A 12,477-nucleotide genomic window follows, 5' to 3' on the forward strand; every position below is an offset into this window, starting at 1 on the left:
ATGGACATTGGGGTGGGGCATGGGTTCGTTTAGGAAGTCATCAGCTGCAATACATCTCTCCACCAGGTCCACTAGCTGGTTTGCAGTCTTAGGGTCCCCATAGCTGACCATTTTTCATTAAATCTAAATTCCATGATAAGAAACTATTGCCTTAATACGGTATTAAACCCCAAACCAAGAGTGTACAGTACTGTGCAGAAGTGATACGCAGGTGTGAAATAATGCTGTAAAGTAAGAATGCTTTTAAAAATATATTTTTTAATTGTTTATTTTTATCAATTTACAAAATGCAAAGTTAGCAAACAGAAGAAAAATCTAAATCAAAACAATATTTTGTGTGGCTACCCTTTGGCTATAAGCCAGCATCAATTCAATTCATCAAGCTCTTTTGAAGAAGCACAAAGAAACAGGCAACATTGAGGACTGTAGAAGCAGTGGCTGGCCAAGGAAACTTAATGCAGAAGATGAAAAACACATTGTGCTTACTTTACTTCGACATTGGAAGATGCTCAGCTGTGCCATCAGCACAGACCTGACAGAAGACAGTGAGACCCAGGTACATCCATCTACTGTCTGGAGACATCTGGCCAAAAGTGGTCTTCATGGAAGAATTGCGGCCAAAAAACCATACCTCCGATGTGGAAACAAGACTAAGCAACTCAACTATGCACAAAAACATAGGAACTGGGGTGTAGAAAAATTGCAGCGAGTTCCTCATAAGCTTGGGGCTGCATTTCTAGAAATGAAGTTGGAGATTTGAAAAATACAGGCAGATATTTATCCATCATGCCATACCAGCATTGGCCCCAAATTTATTGTGCAGCATGACAACAACCCCAAATATACAACAAATGTAATTAAGAACAAAACTTCCTGGAAGTGATGGTATGGCCCCCATACAGCCCTGTTCTCAACATCATAGAGTCTGTCTGGGAATTACATGAAGAGACAGAAGGATTTGAGGCAGCCTACATCCACAAAAGATTTTTGGTTAGTTCTCCAAGATGTTTGGAACAATCTACCTGCCATGTTCCCTCAAAAACTGAAAAACTGTGTGCAAGTGTACCTAGAAGAATTGATGATTTTTTGAAGACAAAGGGCGGTCACACCAAATATTGATTTGATTTTGGATCTCTCTTCTGTTCATTTACTTTCCATTTTGTTAATTGATAAAAAAGAATCTATTAACACTTCTATTTCTGAAAGAATTCTTAATTGACAGCGTTTTTTCAGGAGCATTGTCAGTGTGGGTGGAGGGGAGTATTAGATGTACTAGCACATTTAAATATAGTAACAAATTGAAGAGAAACACCAGCTAATACTTTATATATCAGTTACAGCAAACAGATTTTTTTCCTTTTGGGGAAAAAAGTTTTACATAAATAAAAGCTGATCATTTTAAGCACCCTTGCCAGTGATAAATGGTCTGTCTCACCCATGTAACTGCAAGAGAGCTTTTCTGATGAAAATCAACAGATCTACTGGCTGGCTCATTGAATGAAAGTAGAAGAAAGAACGTCTAAAAAAAAAAAAAACGAATACAGCCATCGCATCTAAGAACTGGTAAGCTGCAATACAATAAATGTTTGCTTTTGGGTTTAACCAGTTCCCTCTCTGCCTATAAACAAATGATGGCCAGGTGGGAGCTCTCTCATTTTGGGTGGATGTTATAAGATGTCCTCCCCAGAACGCACCTTGCATGAGCCCTGCTGCGGCATGATCTGTCACCCGCTGTGTCCACAGCCGACAACCGATTACTGTATTGACCCGCTGCCAGTACCATGTGATCACTGTGACCAATCACAGCAGATCACATGACAACTGTACAAAATGGATGGCTTTCATTCATGCAATCCATTGTGTACTATTGTGCTGCTTGCTGTGAGTAGTCAGTGATCACATGATACAGACAGGCCCAATCATAGCCCATCTGTACCAAGTGATTACCTGTGGCCAATCATAGTTAATCACAACAAAACACACTGAATGAATTGATTTTAATTCAGCAAAAATGATTGTTTATAACAGTGAAGTTCACAGTTATAAGCAATCATAATGTATAGAAAGGAAAAAATCCTGATCACCTCCCCAGAGTAGTACAATGTTACTATGGTAACACTGTATTGCTCTGGTCATAATAATGTAAAAAAAAAAAAAAAAAATGTACATACTGTCACCAGTGTCCCTGATAACCAGTTATATGATGAAGCTGTACTGCACTGGTGACAGTATGTAGAAAAACAAATTGTGAAAAAAAAAATTTAGAATTTCTTAATTTTCAAAAAAAAAGGGACAAAAAAAATTGCAACTTTAAAAAAACTCGCCAATCCTCTTACTATATACCTTGGACTGTCTACTTTCCAAAAAGGGGTAATTTGGGGGATATTGTACTGTCCTGGTGTTATCGGGCTTCAAGAAATGAGATTGACTGTCAGCACATAAAGACTGATCAATTTTCAGATGTAGAAATGGTTTGTTGACTACAACTTTCCAACAGACTAAATAATATATACTGATGCAAGTTATTTTTACTAAAGAAAAATAGAAGAATACATTTTGGCCTAAATTTATGAAGAAAGATTACTTATTTGCAAAATGTTATAAAAGAAACAAAGAAAAATGTTTTTTTTTTTTAATTTTTGGTCTTTTGTTTATTTAGCAAAAAATAAAAACCCCAGTGGTGATTAAATACCACCAAAAGAAAGCTCTATTTGTGTGAACAACTTATATAAATTTAGTTTGGTTACAGTGTTGCATGACTGTGCAATTGTCAAAGTGTGACAGCACTGAAAGCTGAAATTTGGCCTGGGCAGGAAGGGGGTAAAAGTGCCTAGTATTAAAGTGGTTAATACTGCTTTAATAGAAGAGGCATGTGTATTCCTACTTGAATCACGGTAAGTTTTGTGTATTTCTTCAAAATCTGTGCAGTATTCCACCATAAAACTTTGTAAAGGAAACGTGTAAGGGAGCTTCCTGTAATACAGACTAGTGAAAAAGTTTGCAAAGGGAATGTATATCCTTTGTAGCTACCAAGGAAAATATTCCAATTCAAATTTTTGTGCCTGGCGTTCAGCTTTAGGTACCATAAAGAACTAGACAGGGTCAAGTTTCAACAGTTCGTTTAGATCAGTGGTCGGCAAGCCGCGGCTCGCGAGCCACATGCGGCTCTTTACCCAGTCTAATGCGGCTCTTCTGTGTGCCGGGCGCCTGCTCCCCTCCCTCCTCTCGGTCGGCCGCTCCCCTGCCTCCTCTCGGTTGGCAGCCCCAAAAGTCCGCGCGGACCTTTTAATCCGGCTTGTGGATGTGGCTGTCAGGATGTGTGTAGGCGGGGCAGCGTGCCGAACGTGAGGGGAGGGGAGCTAGGCTCCTCTCACAGTCCGCCCTGAAGACCCGAACGGCGCGGGAAGACAGCGAGAGGAACGCAAAAGGTAAGTGAATTGACACGGGGGACTTGGCTTACTAGAAGGGGGGGGGGGGAATAGTACTGTGGGGGATGAAATACTATATGAGGGATGAATTACTTTATGAGGGATGAAATACTATATGGGGGGATGAAATACTATATGGGGGATGAATTACTATATCAGGGATGAATTACTATATGAGGGATGAAATACTATATGGGGGGATGAAATACTATATGGGGGGATGAAATACTATATGGGGGGATGAATTACTATATGAGGGATGAAATACTATATGAGGGATGAAATACTATATGGGGGATGAATTACTATATGAGGGATGAATTACTGTATGAGGGATGAAATACTATATGGGGGGATGAAATACTATATGAGGGATGAAATACTATATGAGGGGATGAAATACTATATGGGGGGATGAAATACTATATGGGGGATGAAATACTATATGAGGGATGAAATACTATATGAGGGATGAAATACTATATGAGGGATGAATTACTATATGAGGGATGAAATACTATATGGGGGGATGAAATACTATATGGGGGGATGAAATACTATATGAGGGATGAATTACTATATGAGGGATGAAATACTATATGGGGGGATGAAATACTATATGGGGGGATGAAATACTATATGAGGGATGAATTACTATATGGGGGGATGAAATACTATATGAGGGATGAATTACTATATGAGGGATGAAATACTATATGAGGGATGAAATACTATATGGGGGGATGAAATACTATATGAGGGATGAAATACTATATGGGGGGATGAAATACTATATGAGGGATGAAATACTATATGAGGGATGAATTACTATATGGGGGATGAAATACTATATGAGGGATGAAATACTATATGGGGGATGAAATACTATATGGGGGATGAAATACTATACGGGGGATGAAATACTATACGGGGGATGAAATACTATACGAGGGATGAAATACTATACGGGGGATGAATTGCTATGGGGGATGAATTACTATATGGGGGATGAATTACTATGGGGGATGAATTACTATATGGAGGATGAATTACTATATGGGGGATGAATTACTATATGGGGGATGAATTACTATGGGGGATGAATTACTATGGGGGATGAATTACACTATGGGGGATGAATTACACTATGGGGGATGAATTACTATATGGGGGATGAATTACTATGGGGGATGAATTACTATATGGGAGATGTATTTTCAGTTTTAAAAATGTGGCTCTCAAAATAAATTTCAATCATGGTTTTGGCGAGATTTGGCTCAGTTGAAAAAAAAGGTTGCCCACCACTGGTTTAGATGAAGGCAATTCTGTTGTATCTATTAGAGTAAAATTTAGATTCCAGGATTACCGATGATATACTAAAGAAATGAAAGAAGATGTAACTGGCTGCTATGGATGACACTTTAAATTTGATCAACTTTTTATACACATAGGGTTTGACAAAATTAACACACGGGGATGAGGATCCTTAATTAATAACAAAAAATAATTAAAATTTAGTTTGAGCCAATTGAAATTTGAAAATTACAGTCACATGGCTAATATAAAGATCCTAAACATTATGTTATAGCTTTATCAGTTTCACCTACACCCCTTAGTAACATAAAAAAGCATATATGTGTAAAATAAAAAACAAGACCTCAGACAGTGTTTTTTTTTTCTACAAAGACTATCTGGTCTCCTCTATCGCTATGATCCATGTTTTAGTGGTGCATTGTTACTTACATACACTACCAGAGTAAGGAGCAGAACAAACACCATGGGTATGTTTCGGTTAGCATGATGCATTGAACAACTATAACTTGTTAGGTCAAATAGGTTGCATCAAGTATTAATCTGATTTCATTATGCATTGAAATGTGTTACACTATTTAATATAATAAACTAACTGCAGTTTGCTCAAGGCGTTGATAGTCCTCTTTGTTTGGATGCTCCATACCCAGTTTAGGATCCAAATGATGTTACAAATGGCTTCTGAAAAAGCATTCAAAATACAGGTCTGTATCTAGATCAAGATTGCTACAGTGAGATTTGTGTACTTACTTGGAGTCCATTGAGGGGCACAGGAGTTTAGAAACAGTTGTGTTAAACTGTAGCCTACTGGAAGTTTGGACACTGGCAAACAGAAAAAATTGTAAGTCAGACCCATATAAACCCCTTCTCTACCCAGCAGACTTAGATCTCAAGAAATAGATTTAATGGCAAGGTCAAAATCACTATTATCTTTTTCGTTCATTGAAGGACACTGGCATTCAGAATTAATCAGAACACCTAAAAGCAGTACAAACCTGGGGTGATAGCAGCCACTAACAGTTTCATAAGGGACAGGTACAGTGAAGGAAATAAGTATTTGATCCCCTGCTAATTTTGAATGTTTGCCCACTCACAAAGAAATGATCAGTCTAAAAATCAAATGGTAAGTGGATTGTAACACCGAGAGACAGAATAGCAACAAAAAAATTCAAAAGAAATGCATGTCTAACAAATTATGCACTGATTTGCATGTTCATAAGGGAATTGCATATTTGATCCCCTATCATTCAGCAGGATTTCTGGCTACCAGGTGTCTTTCATACAGGTAACAAGCTGAGATTAGAAGCAGTCTCTTAAAAGGGAGTGCTGCTAATCTTATTTTGTTACCTGTATAAAAGACACCTGTCCACAGGAGTAATCAAACAATCAGATTCCAAACTCTCCACCGTGGCAAAGACCAAAGAGCTGTCCAAGGATGTCAGGGACAAGGCTGGACTGGGCTACCAAACTATCGCCAAGCAGCTTGGTGAGAAGGTGACAACAGTTGGTTCAATCATTCATAAATGGAAGAAACACAAAACAACTGTCAGTCTCCCTAGGTCTGGTGCACCATGCAAGATCTCACCTCGTGCAATGATCATGAGAACAGTGAGGAATCATCCCAGAACTACACAGTCACCAAGAAAACAATTGGTAGCACACTACGCCGACAAGGATTGAAATCCTGCAGTGCCCGCAAGGTCCCTCTGCTCAAGAAAGCACATGTCCAGGCCCGTCTGAAGTTTGCCACTGAACATCTGAATGATGCAGAGGACGACTGGTTGAAAGTGTTGTGGTCAGATGAGACCAAAATTGAGCTCTTTGGCATCAACTCAACTCGCCATGTTTGGAGGAGGAGGAATGCTGCTTATGACCCCAAGAACACCATTCCAACTGTCAAACATGGTGGTGGAAACATTCTGCTTTGGGGGTGTTTTTCTGCTAAGGGGACAGGACAACTACACCACATCAAAGGGACGATGGACGGGGCAATGTACCGTCAAATCTTGGGTGAGAACGTCCTTCCCTCAGCCAGGGCATCGAAAATGGGTCGTGGATGGGTGTTCCAGCATGACAATGACCCAAAACACACAGTCAAGGAACAAAGGCGTGGCTCAAGAAGAAGCACATTAAGGTCTTGGAGTGGCTTAGCCAGTCTCCAGACCTTAATCCGATTGAAAATCTGTGGAGGGAGCTGAAAGTTCGAGTTGCCAAACGTCAGCCACCAAACCTTAATGACTTGGAGAGGATCTACCAAGGGGAGTGGGCCAAAATCCCTCCTGAGATGTGTGCAAACCAGGTGGCCAACTACAGGAAACATCTGACCTCTGTGATTATCAACAAGGGATTTGCCACCTAGTACTACCGTATTTTTCGCCGTATAAGACGCACTTTTCTTCCCCAAAACTGGGGGGGAAATGTCAGTGCGTCTTATAAGGCGAATATGGAGCGGCCGGTCCGGTATTTCCACCGCGGCTGTGTCAGAATACCAGGCCGGCCGCTCAGCTCTGCAGCGGGACCTTACCTGTTCCTCTATCCAGCAGCGTGCTGTCTTCCCGGCTTCTGTAGTGTGGGCACTGGGCATGACAGCCGGGTGCCCAGTGCGCATGCGCAAGAAGCGGTGCTTTTTGTGAATGGTAAGGCGGTACCTGGGACACATGACAAATCCCAGAAGCCGCCGGACCAATCACAAAGCGCAAGTGCTTCTCGCTCATGCACACTGGGCACCCGGCTGTCATGCCGAGCGCCATTACAGAAGCCGGGAAGACAGCGCGCGGCTGGATCGAGGAACAGGTAAGATCAAACAAAAACTCTGCGGAAGTAAGAGCGGGTACCTGTCAAATTCAGGTACCCGCTCCCCACAGGTCAGCAGTCATCTGTACTGTCCGCAGTCTCTGGTCATCCCTGTGCTGTCCGCAGTCTCTGGTCATCCCTGTGCTTTCCGCAGTCTCTGGTCATCCCTGTGCTGTCCGCAGTCTCTGGTCATCCCTGTGCTGTCCGCAGTCTCTGGTCATCTCCTGTACTGTGTCTGCAGTCCATTAGTTCAGAATTTTTTTTTCCTGTTTTCTGCCTCTAAAACCTAGGTGCGTCTTATGGTCAGGTGCGTCTTATATGGCGAAAAATACGGTAAGTCATGTTTTGTGAAGGGGATCAAATACTTATTTCGCTCATGAACAAGCAAATCAGTGCATAATTTGTTACACATGCATTTCTTTTGTTTTTGTTGTTGCTGTCTCTCAGTGTTACAATACACCTACCATTCGATTTTTAGACTGATCATTTCTTTGTGAGTGGGCAAACATTCAAAATCAGCAGGGGATCAAATACTTATTTCCTTCACTGTAACCATTTGCAACTCAGAACTACCTGAAGGACCAACGCCTGAATCTAAACCAGATGAGAAGAATCCCCCTCCAAAACAGGGGAAGCTGCCAAAGACTAAGGTTAAAAAAAATGGTTGCAATGGTCTGGTACAATAAAAACAGCTTTTTTAATAATAATTAAAAAAAAAAAGGAATCAATACACTTACACATAACCAGGTGCTATGATGCAGTGTACAGTACAGGGACAGCTTTGAGGTGTGTAAGAAATAGCTGTGGCTAGCAACAATGCAGGAAGAATTTGGTGATTCTCCTCCACCTCCACAGTGGCTGTCAGATCAGGTCTGGAGTGGTAAAACTCACGCCCATGCAGTGTTCTACAGTGTGGCTCATTCCACACTGCACATCCCTCCTCTGAAAGTCTCACTTCTCACTTCCTGTTATCTATAACAACTTGTTTCAAGTTTATGAATGCCCCCCATCCCCCCCTTGTTAAGCCTTTCAACATTTGTGTGGAAACATTAAGGTGCCATTGGATGTGTGGAGTAGAGCAAACTTCCTTAACCCCTGTAAAGCTGGCTTTTTATTAAAATAATATCACAGAGGTATACAAGTCTTCAAACTTGCGCTAATACCACAATAATTGCAACAGGAACATGCTTATCATGTCAACTGGCCACCTCTAGGGGGATGAAGAGCACCCAACTATGCAAACCACTCCCTTCAGTGCGTAGGTTAGTAGCGCCAGATGTCAATGCCCTGACTCAAATAAGAGTAGAACAGTGCATGGACCAGGTCACCTGTCCTGTCACAAGTAGGATTTCCTAGAGGTGAAGATCTGCGACTCCAACCCAGGGAACCAACTCACTGTGAGAAACTCAGACAAATGTCTGTTCCGAAAGAACACAGACTGAAAACCGAGTATAGGAACATCCCAGGACCATAACAAAGAAAGAAAGGCTAGCAAAAAACGGACTATTTAAGTAGACCTGAGGAGACATAAAACCTAATAGGACACTAGCAAAAAATGAGACAGTGGGAGACAGAAGGGATTATATGTTGACCAAGTTACAATTTTTCTGTTTGCCAGTGTCCTAACCTTGTTTAGCTGGCAGTATAACCCAACGGTTTCTGTATTATACTTAAATTGTAACTGTATTAAATTTAAAGTGCACTTTTACTTATAACCAAGTAATCAATGTTTATTTCTAGTGCACAGTAAAAGCAATACTGTACGTCAGATGTTATAATATATAGTAGTAAGGAAAAGGAATACGAGAACCAAAAATGTTTGATATGATTTAAATTACTTTTTATTCTTAAAAAGTTTATTGATTATTTTTCACTGAAAAGACTGTCATTTTTTTTTTTAGAGGAAACCGGAAAATATAGGATACTTGGCTGTAATACACATCTAATGGTTTCAATACTATCTGAGTCATTGCCCTGATACAAGTATGCAGCCTAGGTGTTCTGAAGATGTCTCAGAAGGTATAGATAGCCAGTTAGCAGGTTCACTTTCATTAGGTTTGGTCAGCAAAGGCAGCTTGCTAATGTGAACAACTTGCTAATGTTAGATTCCTATTAATATGGCAGCGAGTAAAAAACAAAAAAAAAAACACTTAGATTTAAACATTCAATTGTATTGGTTAAAACTAAACTTAAATAAGAAATGGTTGTAAACAATTTGTGCTATATCATGTCTTCTTCACATCACCAGCTTTCATAAGGGCTTTAATAGCACGAGCTCTCATTTCCAGTTCAAGCAGCTCAAGCTGTTGTGCTGATGGTTGTATGTCCTCTGGGAGTACAGCAACTGGTCCAGGGGGCGTCTCTTCAGCTATTGGCTCAGCCAGGCCAAGAATTTCATTGACGCTTTTTTCAATATCCATCACAAGGTCATCAGGCTCTCCAGTTACTTTTGTGGCAGTTGTGACAGATGGGTCATGGCTACGTTCTTCAAAGCTTGTCCCTTCTATGTCACTATCATAGGTATCCGCATTAATGCTAAGAGCATCATAGTCTTCTCCTTTTCCTGTAAAAGATAAAAAAGTAGTCTGTTTCTTATGTGTTCCCCAACACTAGACAAAATTGGAGATAATCTATATTAGAATTACAGCTTGATTTTCTAATTGAGAAAACATGGTTGAATGATGCACGATGCACAGTATCTGCTGTATAAGACTAAAAGGTTATTGAAGAATAGGAGTGCAAAAGCAAAAAAAAGTGTGTAAAGTGCAAGTCACTAGAAAGGAAAAGCAGAGATACTAGAAGTGCAAGAGTAGAAAAATGCATGTGCAGTTAAGACTGCCAATCAAGTCAAAACTTGCCAGATAAAACTATAGAAAGGGTCAAGGGTGAAGGGTCAGCAAAAATGGTCACCAATGGTAATTTTTATGTGTATCCCTGTACCGAAATCTGGGCAAGCAAAGGATGTGTATGACCAAATGCCTAATACCAAGTACCCTTCAGCTGCACAGAACAGTAAAGAGAAAATCTAGAGGGCTAAAATGAAAGATAGGACTTTAGACTGGATTCACACGTGAGGTCCACTGGGGTGTTTTACATGCATAATGGTAAAATAATAATGCATAGCAATTGTCCAGATAAAATTGCCATGTGAGTGACTTGGCTCCTAATGTAAAACGCACCAGGGTGCCATGTACAATGAATGTGTACGGTAAAGCAATAGTGTGAATGAGTCCTTAAAGTCTAGACCATGTGTCTAATAAACAGATTAAAATTCAAAAACACTGTCTTACTGAATGTTTAGAAGGAATTCCTATCGACAGTTAGAAATTCTATTTTTAATTCATAAAGGCACATACTGTGTTTGTGTGTGTTTATATATATATATATATATATATATATATACACACACATATACACACACACACACACACACACACACACAGTTACATAGTTAGTCTGGCTGAAAAAAGACAAAAGTCCTTCCAGTAAAAAAGTTATACTCCTATACCCACAGTTGATCCAGAGGAAGGCAAAAAAAAAACCCAGCAAAGCATGATCCAATTTTCTCCTGCTGGGAAAAAAATTCCTTTCTGATCCCCCGAGGGGCAATCGGATTTTCCTTGGATCAACTTTACCTAAAAATGTTAGTATCCAGTTATATTCTGTGTATCCAAAAAAGAATCCAGGCTTTTTTTTTTTTTTAACCAATCCACTGAACTGGCCAGAACCAACTCTTGAGGGAGTCTATTCCACATTTTCACAGCTCTCACTGTGAAGAAACCTTTCCGTGTTTGGAGATTAAATTTCTTTTCCTCCAGACATAAAGAGTGCCCCCTTGTCCTCTGTGATGACCCCAGGGTGAATAGCTCTACACCGAGTTCACTATATGACCCACTGATGTATTTATACATGTTGATCATATCCCCCCTAATCTTCTCTTCTCAAGAGAGAATAAATTCAGTTCCTCTAATCTTTCCTGATAGCTGAGCTCCTCCATGCCTCTTATCAGTTTGATTGCCCTTCTCTGTACCTTTCTCTAGTCCGCCAATGTTCTTTTAGTGAATTGGTGCCCAAAACTGAATTGCATATTCCAGGTGAGGTCTTACTAATGATTTGTACAGAGGTAAAATGATATCTCTCTCTCTGGAGTCTATACCTCTTTTAATACAAGACAAGATTTTGCTTGCTTTAGAAACCGCAGCTTGGCATTGCAAAGCTTGTGATCTACCAGAACTCCCAGATCCTTCTCCACCAATGATTCCCCCAGTTGTACTCCCCCTAGTATGTATGATGCATGCATATTCTTAGCCCCCAAGTGCATAACCTTACATTTATCAACATTAAACCTCATTTGCCACATAGTCGCCCAATTAAACAGTGCATTGAGGTCAGCTTGTAGGTTGAAGACATCCTGTAAGGACGTTATTCCACTGCACAGCTTGGTGTCATCTGCAAAGACTGAAATGGTATTTTTAATCCCAGACCCTATATTGTTTATAAATATATTGAAAAGTAAGGGTCCCAACACTGAACCTTGGGGTACACCACTGATGACCCTAGACCATTCAGAGTATGAATCATTAACCACTGCTCTCTGAATACGATCTTTTAGCCAGTTTTCTATCCATTTACACACAGATTTTCCAAGCCTGTAGACTTTACCTTACACATTAGCCGTGTGCACACGCACACACACACACACACACACACACACACACACACACACACACACACACACACACACACACACACACACACACACACACACACACACACACACACACACACACACACACACACACACACACACACACACACACACACACACACACACACACACACACACACACATGGCATCCCAGTCTTAGTCCATAGGGTTCAATATTGAGCTGGCCCACTCTTTGCAGCTATAAAGAGCTTCAACCCTTCTGGGAAGGATTTCCAC

The 12,477-nt window shown here is 40.4% G+C and overlaps 1 protein-coding gene across 1 annotated transcript in view; it reads right to left on the reverse strand.

Moving 5' to 3' along the window:
• Window positions 1-9,350: 9,350 nt before the first annotated feature.
• CAAP1 (caspase activity and apoptosis inhibitor 1) overlaps window positions 9,351-12,477 on the reverse strand; it is a 42,956-nt gene continuing 39,829 nt past the window's right edge. Inside the window, exon 7 of the mRNA XM_089678043.1 lies at window positions 9,351-10,095. Within this exon, the coding sequence (XP_089534169.1) occupies window positions 9,758-10,095 (338 nt within the window). The 3' untranslated portion in view covers window positions 9,351-9,757. The remainder of the gene's footprint in view (window positions 10,096-12,477) is intronic.

This window comes from Staurois parvus, unplaced genomic scaffold (assembly GCF_062004578.1).
Source record: "Staurois parvus isolate SC_StPar_1 unplaced genomic scaffold, SC_StPar_1.0 ptg000198l, whole genome shotgun sequence".
Classification (NCBI taxonomy): Eukaryota; Metazoa; Chordata; class Amphibia; order Anura; family Ranidae; genus Staurois; species Staurois parvus.